The sequence below is a fragment of the Struthio camelus genome, chromosome W, assembly GCF_040807025.1.
Source record: "Struthio camelus isolate bStrCam1 chromosome W, bStrCam1.hap1, whole genome shotgun sequence".
Lineage (NCBI taxonomy): Eukaryota > Metazoa > Chordata > Aves > Struthioniformes > Struthionidae > Struthio > Struthio camelus.
Window position 1 is genome coordinate 12,177,047 of NC_090981.1, and position 11,582 is coordinate 12,188,628.

At 41.2% G+C, this 11,582-nt stretch overlaps 2 protein-coding genes across 9 annotated transcripts; one reads left to right on the forward strand and one right to left on the reverse strand.

Moving 5' to 3' along the window:
• Positions 1-3,469: 3,469 nt before the first annotated feature.
• Positions 3,470-5,766, reverse strand: LOC138064185 (mitochondrial nicotinamide adenine dinucleotide transporter SLC25A51-like). The gene is made up of 2 exons (XM_068925746.1): positions 5,628-5,766; positions 3,470-4,528 (listed from the first exon to the last, which is right to left on the reverse strand). Exon 2 carries the CDS (start codon positions 4,483-4,485, stop codon positions 3,613-3,615), a length of 873 nt encoding a protein of 290 aa, XP_068781847.1. The 5' UTR covers positions 4,486-4,528; positions 5,628-5,766; the 3' UTR covers positions 3,470-3,612.
• Positions 5,767-5,853: 87 nt separating this feature from the next.
• Positions 5,854-10,206, forward strand: LOC138064184 (mitochondrial nicotinamide adenine dinucleotide transporter SLC25A51-like). 8 transcript variants are annotated; one of them, XR_011137479.1, is made up of 4 exons: positions 5,866-5,990; positions 6,091-6,162; positions 6,448-6,760; positions 7,791-10,206. XR_011137479.1 is itself a non-coding variant. In XM_068925744.1 (2 exons), the coding sequence occupies exon 2, from the start codon at positions 7,834-7,836 to the stop codon at positions 8,704-8,706; it is 873 nt and encodes a 290-aa protein (XP_068781845.1). In that variant the 5' UTR covers positions 5,854-5,990; positions 7,791-7,833; the 3' UTR covers positions 8,707-8,849. The 8 variants fall into 8 exon arrangements, 3 of the variants coding, with proteins under 3 accessions (XP_068781845.1, XP_068781846.1, XP_068781844.1); XR_011137478.1 differs by having other exon boundaries at positions 6,448-6,691; XR_011137480.1 differs by lacking the exon at positions 6,448-6,760.
• Positions 10,207-11,582: the final 1,376 nt, after the last annotated feature.

An 11,582-nucleotide genomic window follows, 5' to 3' on the forward strand; every position in this document is an offset into this window, starting at 1 on the left:
CTTCCCCTGCTCCTCTGGGTCCTAAGGTTGGTGGTTTCATTCTGGTGTTGGGGGGGTGGGGGTGTTACGGTGAGTTCACAGAATCACAGAATGGTTTAGGTTGGAAGGGACCTCTGGAGATCATCTAGTCCAACCTCCCTGCTCAAGCAGGGTCCTCTAGAGCATATTTCCCAGGATCACATCCAGAGGGTTTTGAATATCTCCAGCGAAGGAATTGTCAGCATCTGAACCCTTCACTGGGAAGAATATGATGTTCATGTTGATGGCTGCTTCTTCCTCGCTCTAGGAGCCACTTGGGGTCATTTTTATATGTTTGCTAACATGCTTTTACACCTGTTGCTCTTTCTTCATTGGTCTGCAGCTCCATGTTACATCCAAATTTACTATATATGGTGACTTTTACGTATGTTAGATACTATTTCTTTGTTCTCTTTCTTACCCCACAAACCAGTTTTGTCCGGCTCCAGGTCTGCATTTCTTTAACTGGCCATGAGTGAGCTGTTTATAGCTGTGGGGTCTCCAGTGCCAAGCCTGTGCCCCATCTCTTATCATCCCACACCTGTACTCCTCTACACCACATTCTGTCTCTCCACTTCTCAAGGCCTCTGCCATTGTACCAGGCCTGTATTTCTCTATGCTACATCATTGTTTGATTCATAAATATCTCATTCTACATAGAATAACTGCTTGCTACTGCTATCCATATAAAACTATGGTTGTGCCATACAAAGACAAAAGTAAAACAAATTAGCCTTAGACGGCTGGTCAAGTAGAGAAATTGCTGTCACAGCTAAACCAAGTAAAACAAAGCTGCGGGCAGGTCAAGAAAAGTTCAGACAGAGCAAGCCTGACAAGCCTCAGTCCCGAGGTCTTGCAAACTCAGTACAAAGCTTATGGCCTGTTACTAGCAATGGCAGTGCCGTATTACACTCCCATTTGCTCTCTGCAGCATTATAACTCTGTCTGCGAAGGTTGGGGGTTGAGTGAGGACAGGTGCTCTTTTCTTTTTTGGCAATGTTTGAAATCTATGGAAAAAAGTTAATTCCATCTCTAACATCACCTCAGTAGCAACAGATTGCTTCAGTGTGTCAAGTTGGGTCAACGCTGCGCTTCGGTCTCTGCACTCCTGGGACTTGGTCTGCATCTTACTTGACAATTCAATGTTGTCTCTAGAAAACAAAGCCAAGACACTAGCTGGAACAGCTATGTGCCTGTGCCTGAGCTGCTTCTGTTCAATATAATACCTGAGTTTAAATCAGAGGGTGGATTTTTTTAATCCATGAATGAGTGTTTAACTGTACAACAGCATATTCTTGAAAAGCACCTAAAGCAGGCACTCTGGTAAGTACGATGTATCCTGTCTTAAACAGTAAGCTGCCTCTAGTTTACTGTTGAGCAACTTGACTCTAAGTGAAAGGAATTTTTCCAGAGTGCACTTTACCTGTGGCTTTCTCTTGCTCCTTATTAAGCATTTCATAACAAATGAGGAGAAAGCTGCCTCTCTGATCATTCTTTCCTGTTCCTTGTTGTGTATCAATTCAAGTTCACACAAAATCTCAATTGTAGCCTTTATACTTACTCAAATTCCAACTGTATTAAGTCAGCTCGTTTACGGCCAGATTTTTTTGCAAGTTGAATCCAATATTCAGTCTAGTTGGAGTACTGCAGTTCCCTTTGTGCTTTCTCCCCAGCACTTGGCATCGCATCCCATTTAGAAAACTTCACGCAAGCTAGAGGAAAATGAAACGTGCAAGTAGCCTTCATGTGTGGCAGTTGACTACACCCCTGTGTTTACTGCTTATTGTTATCTGTTAACTTATACTTAAAACATTTGTAATTTGGTTATTAGCCACACAACTCTTTTGATTGCTTTACTGTATTATCAGTGATAGTTTTACGGAGCAGTTTAAGCATCACGAAGCACCTTCACTATATGGTCCATCTTTACACTCTATTTCATCTGTGTTCAACTTAGATGGCCTTGCTTGCTCTTTTTGCTAATAGTCACTGACGTTACCAAGCCAACTGACATAGCTTACTCCAGCTTATATTTAACTCCCCACATTTCCTAACATTAGGCAAGCATTTAACATTTACTGCAGAAGAAACAGGTTTTATGTTTTTTTTTTTATTCCATCAAGAAGATTACAAGAGACAATATACTGGTAAAATCAGATTCTGTCAGGAAAAAAAAAAACCAAAAACATTCAATAGACATTTAAGTGCATATAATCACAGCATTCAGATCTCAAACAATACTCACTTGTGCTTCGCCGTTCTTGATTTTGACGTACTATATAATCGTAAGTACAACGTACTGTTTAGGACCAATCTTTGGGGACAGCTATAGCAAATGAAAAGTTGAAAGAAAAAAGTAACAGCCGCCCTAAAGCTTAGGAAAAGAACAATTCGGAGCAGTTTCCAAAAGCTTGAACTTTCATCTATAACACCCCCTTGCTTTCCCTTTCTTTAAGGCCTTAAGTGCTTATACCCAGATTCCCTTACGCTTTGTCAATGCTGACGTACGATTCTGCCACAGCCCAAATGAAACAAAAATAGTTTGCAGAAGACCTAAGATACCTCAATACAAAAAGCTGTTCATGAACGAGTTTGACAATCGGAGGAAGCCGTATTACTGTTTGAGCATTACAGAAAGAGGTCTTCTTTCTGGTATCATTTGTTTGCAACAGAAACAAAGCAATACAAAAGCAGAAAACTTGAGTATACCAAATTTGCAAATAGAAGGTCTTTCATCAAGGAAGGACACTTTTAAATCTTGAGATAAAATTGCTGTTTCGCTCCTTCTACCTTTCCCTTTTTACATCGAGGTGCACACATACATAGGCACAATCCCACTTTGCACTGGGTCAGCTAATACCGAAGTTAAATATTCAGTAGCTACCCTTGTGTTGCTGAATGAGATGATGTTCGTGTTAAAGTAAAACGGTAAAATGGTTGGCAAAATAGTTTGTGTAGGCTTAGTTTAAACTTGAGGTTCAGAAAGAAAGTCATCCTCATCAGAAATTGGCAGCTTTGATTTAAACTCTAAAGATAAGTTAGAACCCCCAAACATTTGGAAGTTTAGTTCTTAATCAACCCTTTGTAGTGTATCAAGCAAGAGAAGTAGCTTCCATTGGCGTTTTCTTGACTTTCATGTTATGCAATGCACGCAGGGAAATGCTTGATCACTGGGAGTGTTAAGAAACATTGGGAGTGATATGGAGTAAGCTACTAGACCAATGTACAAATCTTTTTTTACTCTGCATTTGTCTAGTTATTCCACTGTGGATAAATTCATCCACCAACATATAAATGCTTTAACTTGTTTAGAAGTATATTCAATTGCATCAAGATTTAGATGCATTGCCATTCACCCCATAAATATTGAAGGCTGTTAATAAGACTAATTACCTTTCACACTAACCAGCCACTAACAAGATCACTTATCTCTCTACTAAAATGTACCTGCGGCTTTAAATTCTCTCCAAGTTTCATGGTACTCCACATTATTCATGGAAAGTTCCATAAACTAATCTATTCCTAGAGACTAAGTGACCTCAAATGTGCTAATACCCAAGTGAATAGAGGGGCTTCAAAGGAAGGTAACTTTTTTCATAACAGCTTTAGCAAGAATTCATATGTTGCATTGATTATGCCCCAGGACAGGACAGAACGATGGTAATTCAGATGGGCTCCTCTGAAAAGATGCATCAATTTTCTATCACGTTCTAGCCAGATCTTCACAAAAACTTTTGAAAAAGACTGAAATTCACCACCAATTTGAGACTGCATGCGAGCTTTTACAACATTCATTGGGAAAAATAAGAATCCCAGCATGGCACCCAACAGCCCTCCACAGATGAAGTCATTGACCAAGTGAGTGCTATAAGAAGTTGCTTCAGGCAGACACTGTTTGATAGGTCCTCGTAGGCCAAAGAAGAGTGCATTACTGGTTCCATTCCGGAGCAGAATAGGAACCAAACCCCGATAATATTCTCTAATCCCATAGACTTTCAGTACCTTGAAAGCCTGGTAAGTGTTTGTAAATTTGTCATGATGTTTGTAGTCCTGAAGCAAAGTCTGGACTCGCTCAAAAGGTGTAAGAAGGGCTTCCGTGGTCCCTGCAAGCACTGCTGCCATGCTGCGAGTTAGGAGTTCAGGTGCGCTCGTGTGGCTATGGAGCAAGGAGGAGAAATCTTCATACAAGCCAAACATTAGAGCCAGGGTGGTCGTTTTTTGCATTAATGGAGGAAGGATTCCACGATAGAGATTTCGAATTCCATCTTTCTGCAGCTGATGTACCGCATCCTTTGTTTTCAAGCCATACAATTGTTGTCGAAAGAGGACCTTCTGGATGGGAAAGGTGACCGCTATATTGGTGAAGGCTGCACAATAGCCACAAAGATAATGTTTACCAGAGCTACCCTTTATGTGATGGCTGATATCTTGCTTTGAATTTGTTGGGACACAGTCTTGTGAATCCATCTTTTTTTTTTTTCCTTAATATGTATATCTTAGGTCTCCTTTCCTATGTCAAAAAAGAAAAGAACGTGAACAAAATTGCATTCGACCCAGCTTTTTTAGTTCACACACACAGATCATTTGCACACTGCCCAACATCTCACATCGTGAATAAACTTCATTGAATTCAGTGGAGCAGTGTGACAAATGCTGCATCTGATAGATGACGCAAAAGGCACAATTTTCTATACCAGTCCCAAGGACCTGAAAAACTAGCATTTTTTTTCCTCCTCGTATGTTTTGTTGATTAAAAACAAACTAAATGAAAACAAACTGACAGATGAACCCCTCCAGTACTACATTACAGCTGAAAATGTCAGGGAGAAATGGGAAGTTTACACATTAAGTTTCCAGTACAGCATGTCAAGGAATTCAAATGCTGAATGCTCTACTCTAACACTAGTAAGATACAATACAAATTACCAAGGGTTTAGAAAACACACACCCTACACACAGCTTAGTGTTACAAATTCTAATCATTCCTGCCTGTGTTTCCCTGTGGCAGACAACAATGGATAATTTAAATAAGAATTTTAATCATCAGAATTCTTTAAATTAAGCAATAGTATTTAATCAACACCTGTTTATGCCACAGTTTTAAAGAAAATCAAGTCACTGGTTCAGCACCTTGAAATCTGGTTCCAAGCGATCAACCAGCAACCTGATCTGCGGGGAAAAAGAGCATCTTGAACTGGATAACCCAACTATTGTTCAGTTTACTCTGTCTATAGAAAAGCTAAAGAATACATTGAGCTCTGCTAGATCTAAGATCCTGAAGGACACAGTGAACAGACAGCTTCATTAAATAAAACAGCGAAAGTACTGAATTAATCCTTAATTGGCGATACATGATCTACATTTAAAATCAGATTATTTATTCAACAATTTTGAAACATTGGTTTTATATCTGAACAAAGTCCCAATTTCTATCAAAGCATAGCTTGGCATAAGTCAATAACACAGGTGAGGCTGGTGCTGTTTGTGAACTTCAGACAGTGCCAGATGAAGTAAATCAGATTTCCAGAAGATCCCCTTACTTTCAGAAGAGATGTAGTGTCCACAGCATAGTCCTTGCAATGCAAGTGGGAAAGGTGCAGTTTGTTTACCTGCTTTTTCAAAACCCAAAGCTGCCTGGCTTTTTGCAGGTGCGCGTGGAGGACACGTATCCTTCCACAAGCCCATCTCACCGGGCAAGAGGAGCTCCACGGCACCCACACATCCCTTCTGGTGCAAGGCTGTACCCAGGCAGCTCCGTGCTTAGCTGAGGAAAGGGGAAACGGGGCGGGGTTTACTTCCCCCCAGTTGCGCTTTCCCTTGGTCATGTGATGTTGACGCAAGTTGGGTTTCTGTACTGCACTTCCTACGTCATCTAATGCGCGAGGTGGTGAAGGTAGTGTTCAGTTTGGTCGGCAGCAGTGGCAACTTCTGTCTCCAAATTGCGTTTTTAGGTGGCATGGAAGACGCAGCAGGTAAGTCACCGTGGAGAGGGTGTGCTGCTGCTCGCATCTCTCTCCACTACGGCGGGGCCGCCCCGCGCGGCCTCTGTCTTCCCTCATGCCTGTCTCATAGGGACTCCCGGTGGTGGTGAAGGTCATGCGGGGCTGGACTGCTACTGCCTCTGGAGCACGCGCGCCCAAGACTGTAAGAGCAGCGCGGAAGGGGGTGGGGAGCACCCGGAAGTGAGGGGGATAGTGGTGGTGACGGGAGCCGGGCTGCATTAATTCGACCTCGGATGTGAATCGTCCCTGCGCTCCAGACTGGGGGTGGCTCTTCAGTGGGGACCGCTGAAGAAACGTTCCGCCACGCTGCGGAGTAGGTGACTGCTGGACAGGAGTAGGGAGAATGACGGCAGCACGTAACAGTCTGCTATGAGCAACTTGGAATCCCAGCTGCTGATCCCTTGCTACCTTTCTCTTCCCCACACAGGCAGTGAGCTCTGCAGTACCTGCTGCCGAGGAGCAAGGGAAAGCGCAACTGGGGGGAAGTAAACCCCGCCCCGTTTCCCCTTTCCTCAGCTAAGCACGGAGCTGCCTGGGTACAGCCTTGCACCAGAAGGGATGTGTGGGTGCCGTGGAGCTCCTCTTGCCCGGTGAGATGGGCTTGTGGAAGGATACGTGTCCTCCACGCGCACCTGCAAAAAGCCAGGCAGCTTTGGGTTTTGAAAAAGCAGGTAAACAAACTGCACCTTTCCCACTTGCATTGCAAGGACTATGCTGTGGACACTACATCTCTTCTGAAAGTAAGGGGATCTTCTGGAAATCTGATTTACTTCATCTGGCACTGTCTGAAGTTCACAAACAGCACCAGCCTCACCTGTGTTATTGACTTATGCCAAGCTATGCTTTGATAGAAATTGGGACTTTGTTCAGATATAAAACCAATGTTTCAAAATTGTTGAATAAATAATCTGATTTTAAATGTAGATCATGTATCGCCAATTAAGGATTAATTCAGTACTTTCGCTGTTTTATTTAATGAAGCTGTCTGTTCACTGTGTCCTTCAGGATCTTAGATCTAGCAGAGCTCAATGTATTCTTTAGCTTTTCTATAGACAGAGTAAACTGAACAATAGTTGGGTTATCCAGTTCAAGATGCTCTTTTTCCCCGCAGATCAGGTTGCTGGTTGATCGCTTGGAACCAGATTTCAAGGTGCTGAACCAGTGACTTGATTTTCTTTAAAACTGTGGCATAAACAGGTGTTGATTAAATACTATTGCTTAATTTAAAGAATTCTGATGATTAAAATTCTTATTTAAATTATCCATTGTTGTCTGCCACAGGGAAACACAGGCAGGAATGATTAGAATTTGTAACACTAAGCTGTGTGTAGGGTGTGTGTTTTCTAAACCCTTGGTAATTTGTATTGTATCTTACTAGTGTTAGAGTAGAGCATTCAGCATTTGAATTCCTTGACATGCTGTACTGGAAACTTAATGTGTAAACTTCCCATTTCTCCCTGACATTTTCAGCTGTAATGTAGTACTGGAGGGGTTCATCTGTCAGTTTGTTTTCATTTAGTTTGTTTTTAATCAACAAAACATACGAGGAGGAAAAAAAATGCTAGTTTTTCAGGTCCTTGGGACTGGTATAGAAAATTGTGCCTTTTGCGTCATCTATCAGATGCAGCATTTGTCACACTGCTCCACTGAATTCAATGAAGTTTATTCACGATGTGAGATGTTGGGCAGTGTGCAAATGATCTGTGTGTGTGAACTAAAAAAGCTGGGTCGAATGCAATTTTGTTCACGTTCTTTTCTTTTTTGACATAGGAAAGGAGACCTAAGATATACATATTAAGGAAAAAAAAAAAAGATGGATTCACAAGACTGTGTCCCAACAAATTCAAAGCAAGATATCAGCCATCACATAAAGGGTAGCTCTGGTAAACATTATCTTTGTGGCTATTGTGCAGCCTTCACCAATATAGCGGTCACCTTTCCCATCCAGAAGGTCCTCTTTCGACAACAATTGTATGGCTTGAAAACAAAGGATGCGGTACATCAGCTGCAGAAAGATGGAATTCGAAATCTCTATCGTGGAATCCTTCCTCCATTAATGCAAAAAACGACCACCCTGGCTCTAATGTTTGGCTTGTATGAAGATTTCTCCTCCTTGCTCCATAGCCACACGAGCGCACCTGAACTCCTAACTCGCAGCATGGCAGCAGTGCTTGCAGGGACCACGGAAGCCCTTCTTACACCTTTTGAGCGAGTCCAGACTTTGCTTCAGGACTACAAACATCATGACAAATTTACAAACACTTACCAGGCTTTCAAGGTACTGAAAGTCTATGGGATTAGAGAATATTATCGGGGTTTGGTTCCTATTCTGCTCCGGAATGGAACCAGTAATGCACTCTTCTTTGGCCTACGAGGACCTATCAAACAGTGTCTGCCTGAAGCAACTTCTTATAGCACTCACTTGGTCAATGACTTCATCTGTGGAGGGCTGTTGGGTGCCATGCTGGGATTCTTATTTTTCCCAATGAATGTTGTAAAAGCTCGCATGCAGTCTCAAATTGGTGGTGAATTTCAGTCTTTTTCAAAAGTTTTTGTGAAGATCTGGCTAGAACGTGATAGAAAATTGATGCATCTTTTCAGAGGAGCCCATCTGAATTACCATCGTTCTGTCCTGTCCTGGGGCATAATCAATGCAACATATGAATTCTTGCTAAAGCTGTTATGAAAAAAGTTACCTTCCTTTGAAGCCCCTCTATTCACTTGGGTATTAGCACATTTGAGGTCACTTAGTCTCTAGGAATAGATTAGTTTATGGAACTTTCCATGAATAATGTGGAGTACCATGAAACTTGGAGAGAATTTAAAGCCGCAGGTACATTTTAGTAGAGAGATAAGTGATCTTGTTAGTGGCTGGTTAGTGTGAAAGGTAATTAGTCTTATTAACAGCCTTCAATATTTATGGGGTGAATGGCAATGCATCTAAATCTTGATGCAATTGAATATACTTCTAAACAAGTTAAAGCATTTATATGTTGGTGGATGAATTTATCCACAGTGGAATAACTAGACAAATGCAGAGTAAAAAAAGATTTGTACATTGGTCTAGTAGCTTACTCCATATCACTCCCAATGTTTCTTAACACTCCCAGTGATCAAGCATTTCCCTGCGTGCATTGCATAACATGAAAGTCAAGAAAACGCCAATGGAAGCTACTTCTCTTGCTTGATACACTACAAAGGGTTGATTAAGAACTAAACTTCCAAATGTTTGGGGGTTCTAACTTATCTTTAGAGTTTAAATCAAAGCTGCCAATTTCTGATGAGGATGACTTTCTTTCTGAACCTCAAGTTTAAACTAAGCCTACACAAACTATTTTGCCAACCATTTTACCGTTTTACTTTAACACGAACATCATCTCATTCAGCAACACAAGGGTAGCTACTGAATATTTAACTTCGGTATTAGCTGACCCAGTGCAAAGTGGGATTGTGCCTATGTATGTGTGCACCTCGATGTAAAAAGGGAAAGGTAGAAGGAGCGAAACAGCAATTTTATCTCAAGATTTAAAAGTGTCCTTCCTTGATGAAAGACCTTCTATTTGCAAATTTGGTATACTCAAGTTTTCTGCTTTTGTATTGCTTTGTTTCTGTTGCAAACAAATGATACCAGAAAGAAGACCTCTTTCTGTAATGCTCAAACAGTAATACGGCTTCCTCCGATTGTCAAACTCGTTCATGAACAGCTTTTTGTATTGAGGTATCTTAGGTCTTCTGCAAACTATTTTTGTTTCATTTGGGCTGTGGCAGAATCGTACGTCAGCATTGACAAAGCGTAAGGGAATCTGGGTATAAGCACTTAAGGCCTTAAAGAAAGGGAAAGCAAGGGGGTGTTATAGATGAAAGTTCAAGCTTTTGGAAACTGCTCCGAATTGTTCTTTTCCTAAGCTTTAGGGCGGCTGTTACTTTTTTCTTTCAACTTTTCATTTGCTATAGCTGTCCCCAAAGATTGGTCCTAAACAGTACGTTGTACTTACGATTATATAGTACGTCAAAATCAAGAACGGCGAAGCACAAGTGAGTATTGTTTGAGATCTGAATGCTGTGATTATATGCACTTAAATGTCTATTGAATGTTTTTGGTTTTTTTTTTTCCTGACAGAATCTGATTTTACCAGTATATTGTCTCTTGTAATCTTCTTGATGGAATAAAAAAAAAAACATAAAACCTGTTTCTTCTGCAGTAAATGTTAAATGCTTGCCTAATGTTAGGAAATGTGGGGAGTTAAATATAAGCTGGAGTAAGCTATGTCAGTTGGCTTGGTAACGTCAGTGACTATTAGCAAAAAGAGCAAGCAAGGCCATCTAAGTTGAACACAGATGAAATAGAGTGTAAAGATGGACCATATAGTGAAGGTGCTTCGTGATGCTTAAACTGCTCCGTAAAACTATCACTGATAATACAGTAAAGCAATCAAAAGAGTTGTGTGGCTAATAACCAAATTACAAATGTTTTAAGTATAAGTTAACAGATAACAATAAGCAGTAAACACAGGGGTGTAGTCAACTGCCACACATGAAGGCTACTTGCACGTTTCATTTTCCTCTAGCTTGCGTGAAGTTTTCTAAATGGGATGCGATGCCAAGTGCTGGGGAGAAAGCACAAAGGGAACTGCAGTACTCCAACTAGACTGAATATTGGATTCAACTTGCAAAAAAATCTGGCCGTAAACGAGCTGACTTAATACAGTTGGAATTTGAGTAAGTATAAAGGCTACAATTGAGATTTTGTGTGAACTTGAATTGATACACAACAAGGAACAGGAAAGAATGATCAGAGAGGCAGCTTTCTCCTCATTTGTTATGAAATGCTTAATAAGGAGCAAGAGAAAGCCACAGGTAAAGTGCACTCTGGAAAAATTCCTTTCACTTAGAGTCAAGTTGCTCAACAGTAAACTAGAGGCAGCTTACTGTTTAAGACAGGATACATCGTACTTACCAGAGTGCCTGCTTTAGGTGCTTTTCAAGAATATGCTGTTGTACAGTTAAACACTCATTCATGGATTAAAAAAATCCACCCTCTGATTTAAACTCAGGTATTATATTGAACAGAAGCAGCTCAGGCACAGGCACATAGCTGTTCCAGCTAGTGTCTTGGCTTTGTTTTCTAGAGACAACATTGAATTGTCAAGTAAGATGCAGACCAAGTCCCAGGAGTGCAGAGACCGAAGCGCAGCGTTGACCCAACTTGACACACTGAAGCAATCTGTTGCTACTGAGGTGATGTTAGAGATGGAATTAACTTTTTTCCATAGATTTCAAACATTGCCAAAAAAGAAAAGAGCACCTGTCCTCACTCAACCCCCAACCTTCGCAGACAGAGTTATAATGCTGCAGAGAGCAAATGGGAGTGTAATACGGCACTGCCATTGCTAGTAACAGGCCATAAGCTTTGTACTGAGTTTGCAAGACCTCGGGACTGAGGCTTGTCAGGCTTGCTCTGTCTGAACTTTTCTTGACCTGCCCGCAGCTTTGTTTTACTTGGTTTAGCTGTGACAGCAATTTCTCTACTTGACCAGCCGTCTAAGGCTAATTTGTTTTACT

Coding starts and splice junctions, on each gene's coding strand:
- LOC138064185 (XM_068925746.1), bottom strand. CDS start 4,485: ATGGATTCACAAGACTGTGTCCCAACAAATTCAAAGCAAGATATCAGC.
- LOC138064184 (XM_068925744.1), top strand. CDS start 7,834: ATGGATTCACAAGACTGTGTCCCAACAAATTCAAAGCAAGATATCAGC.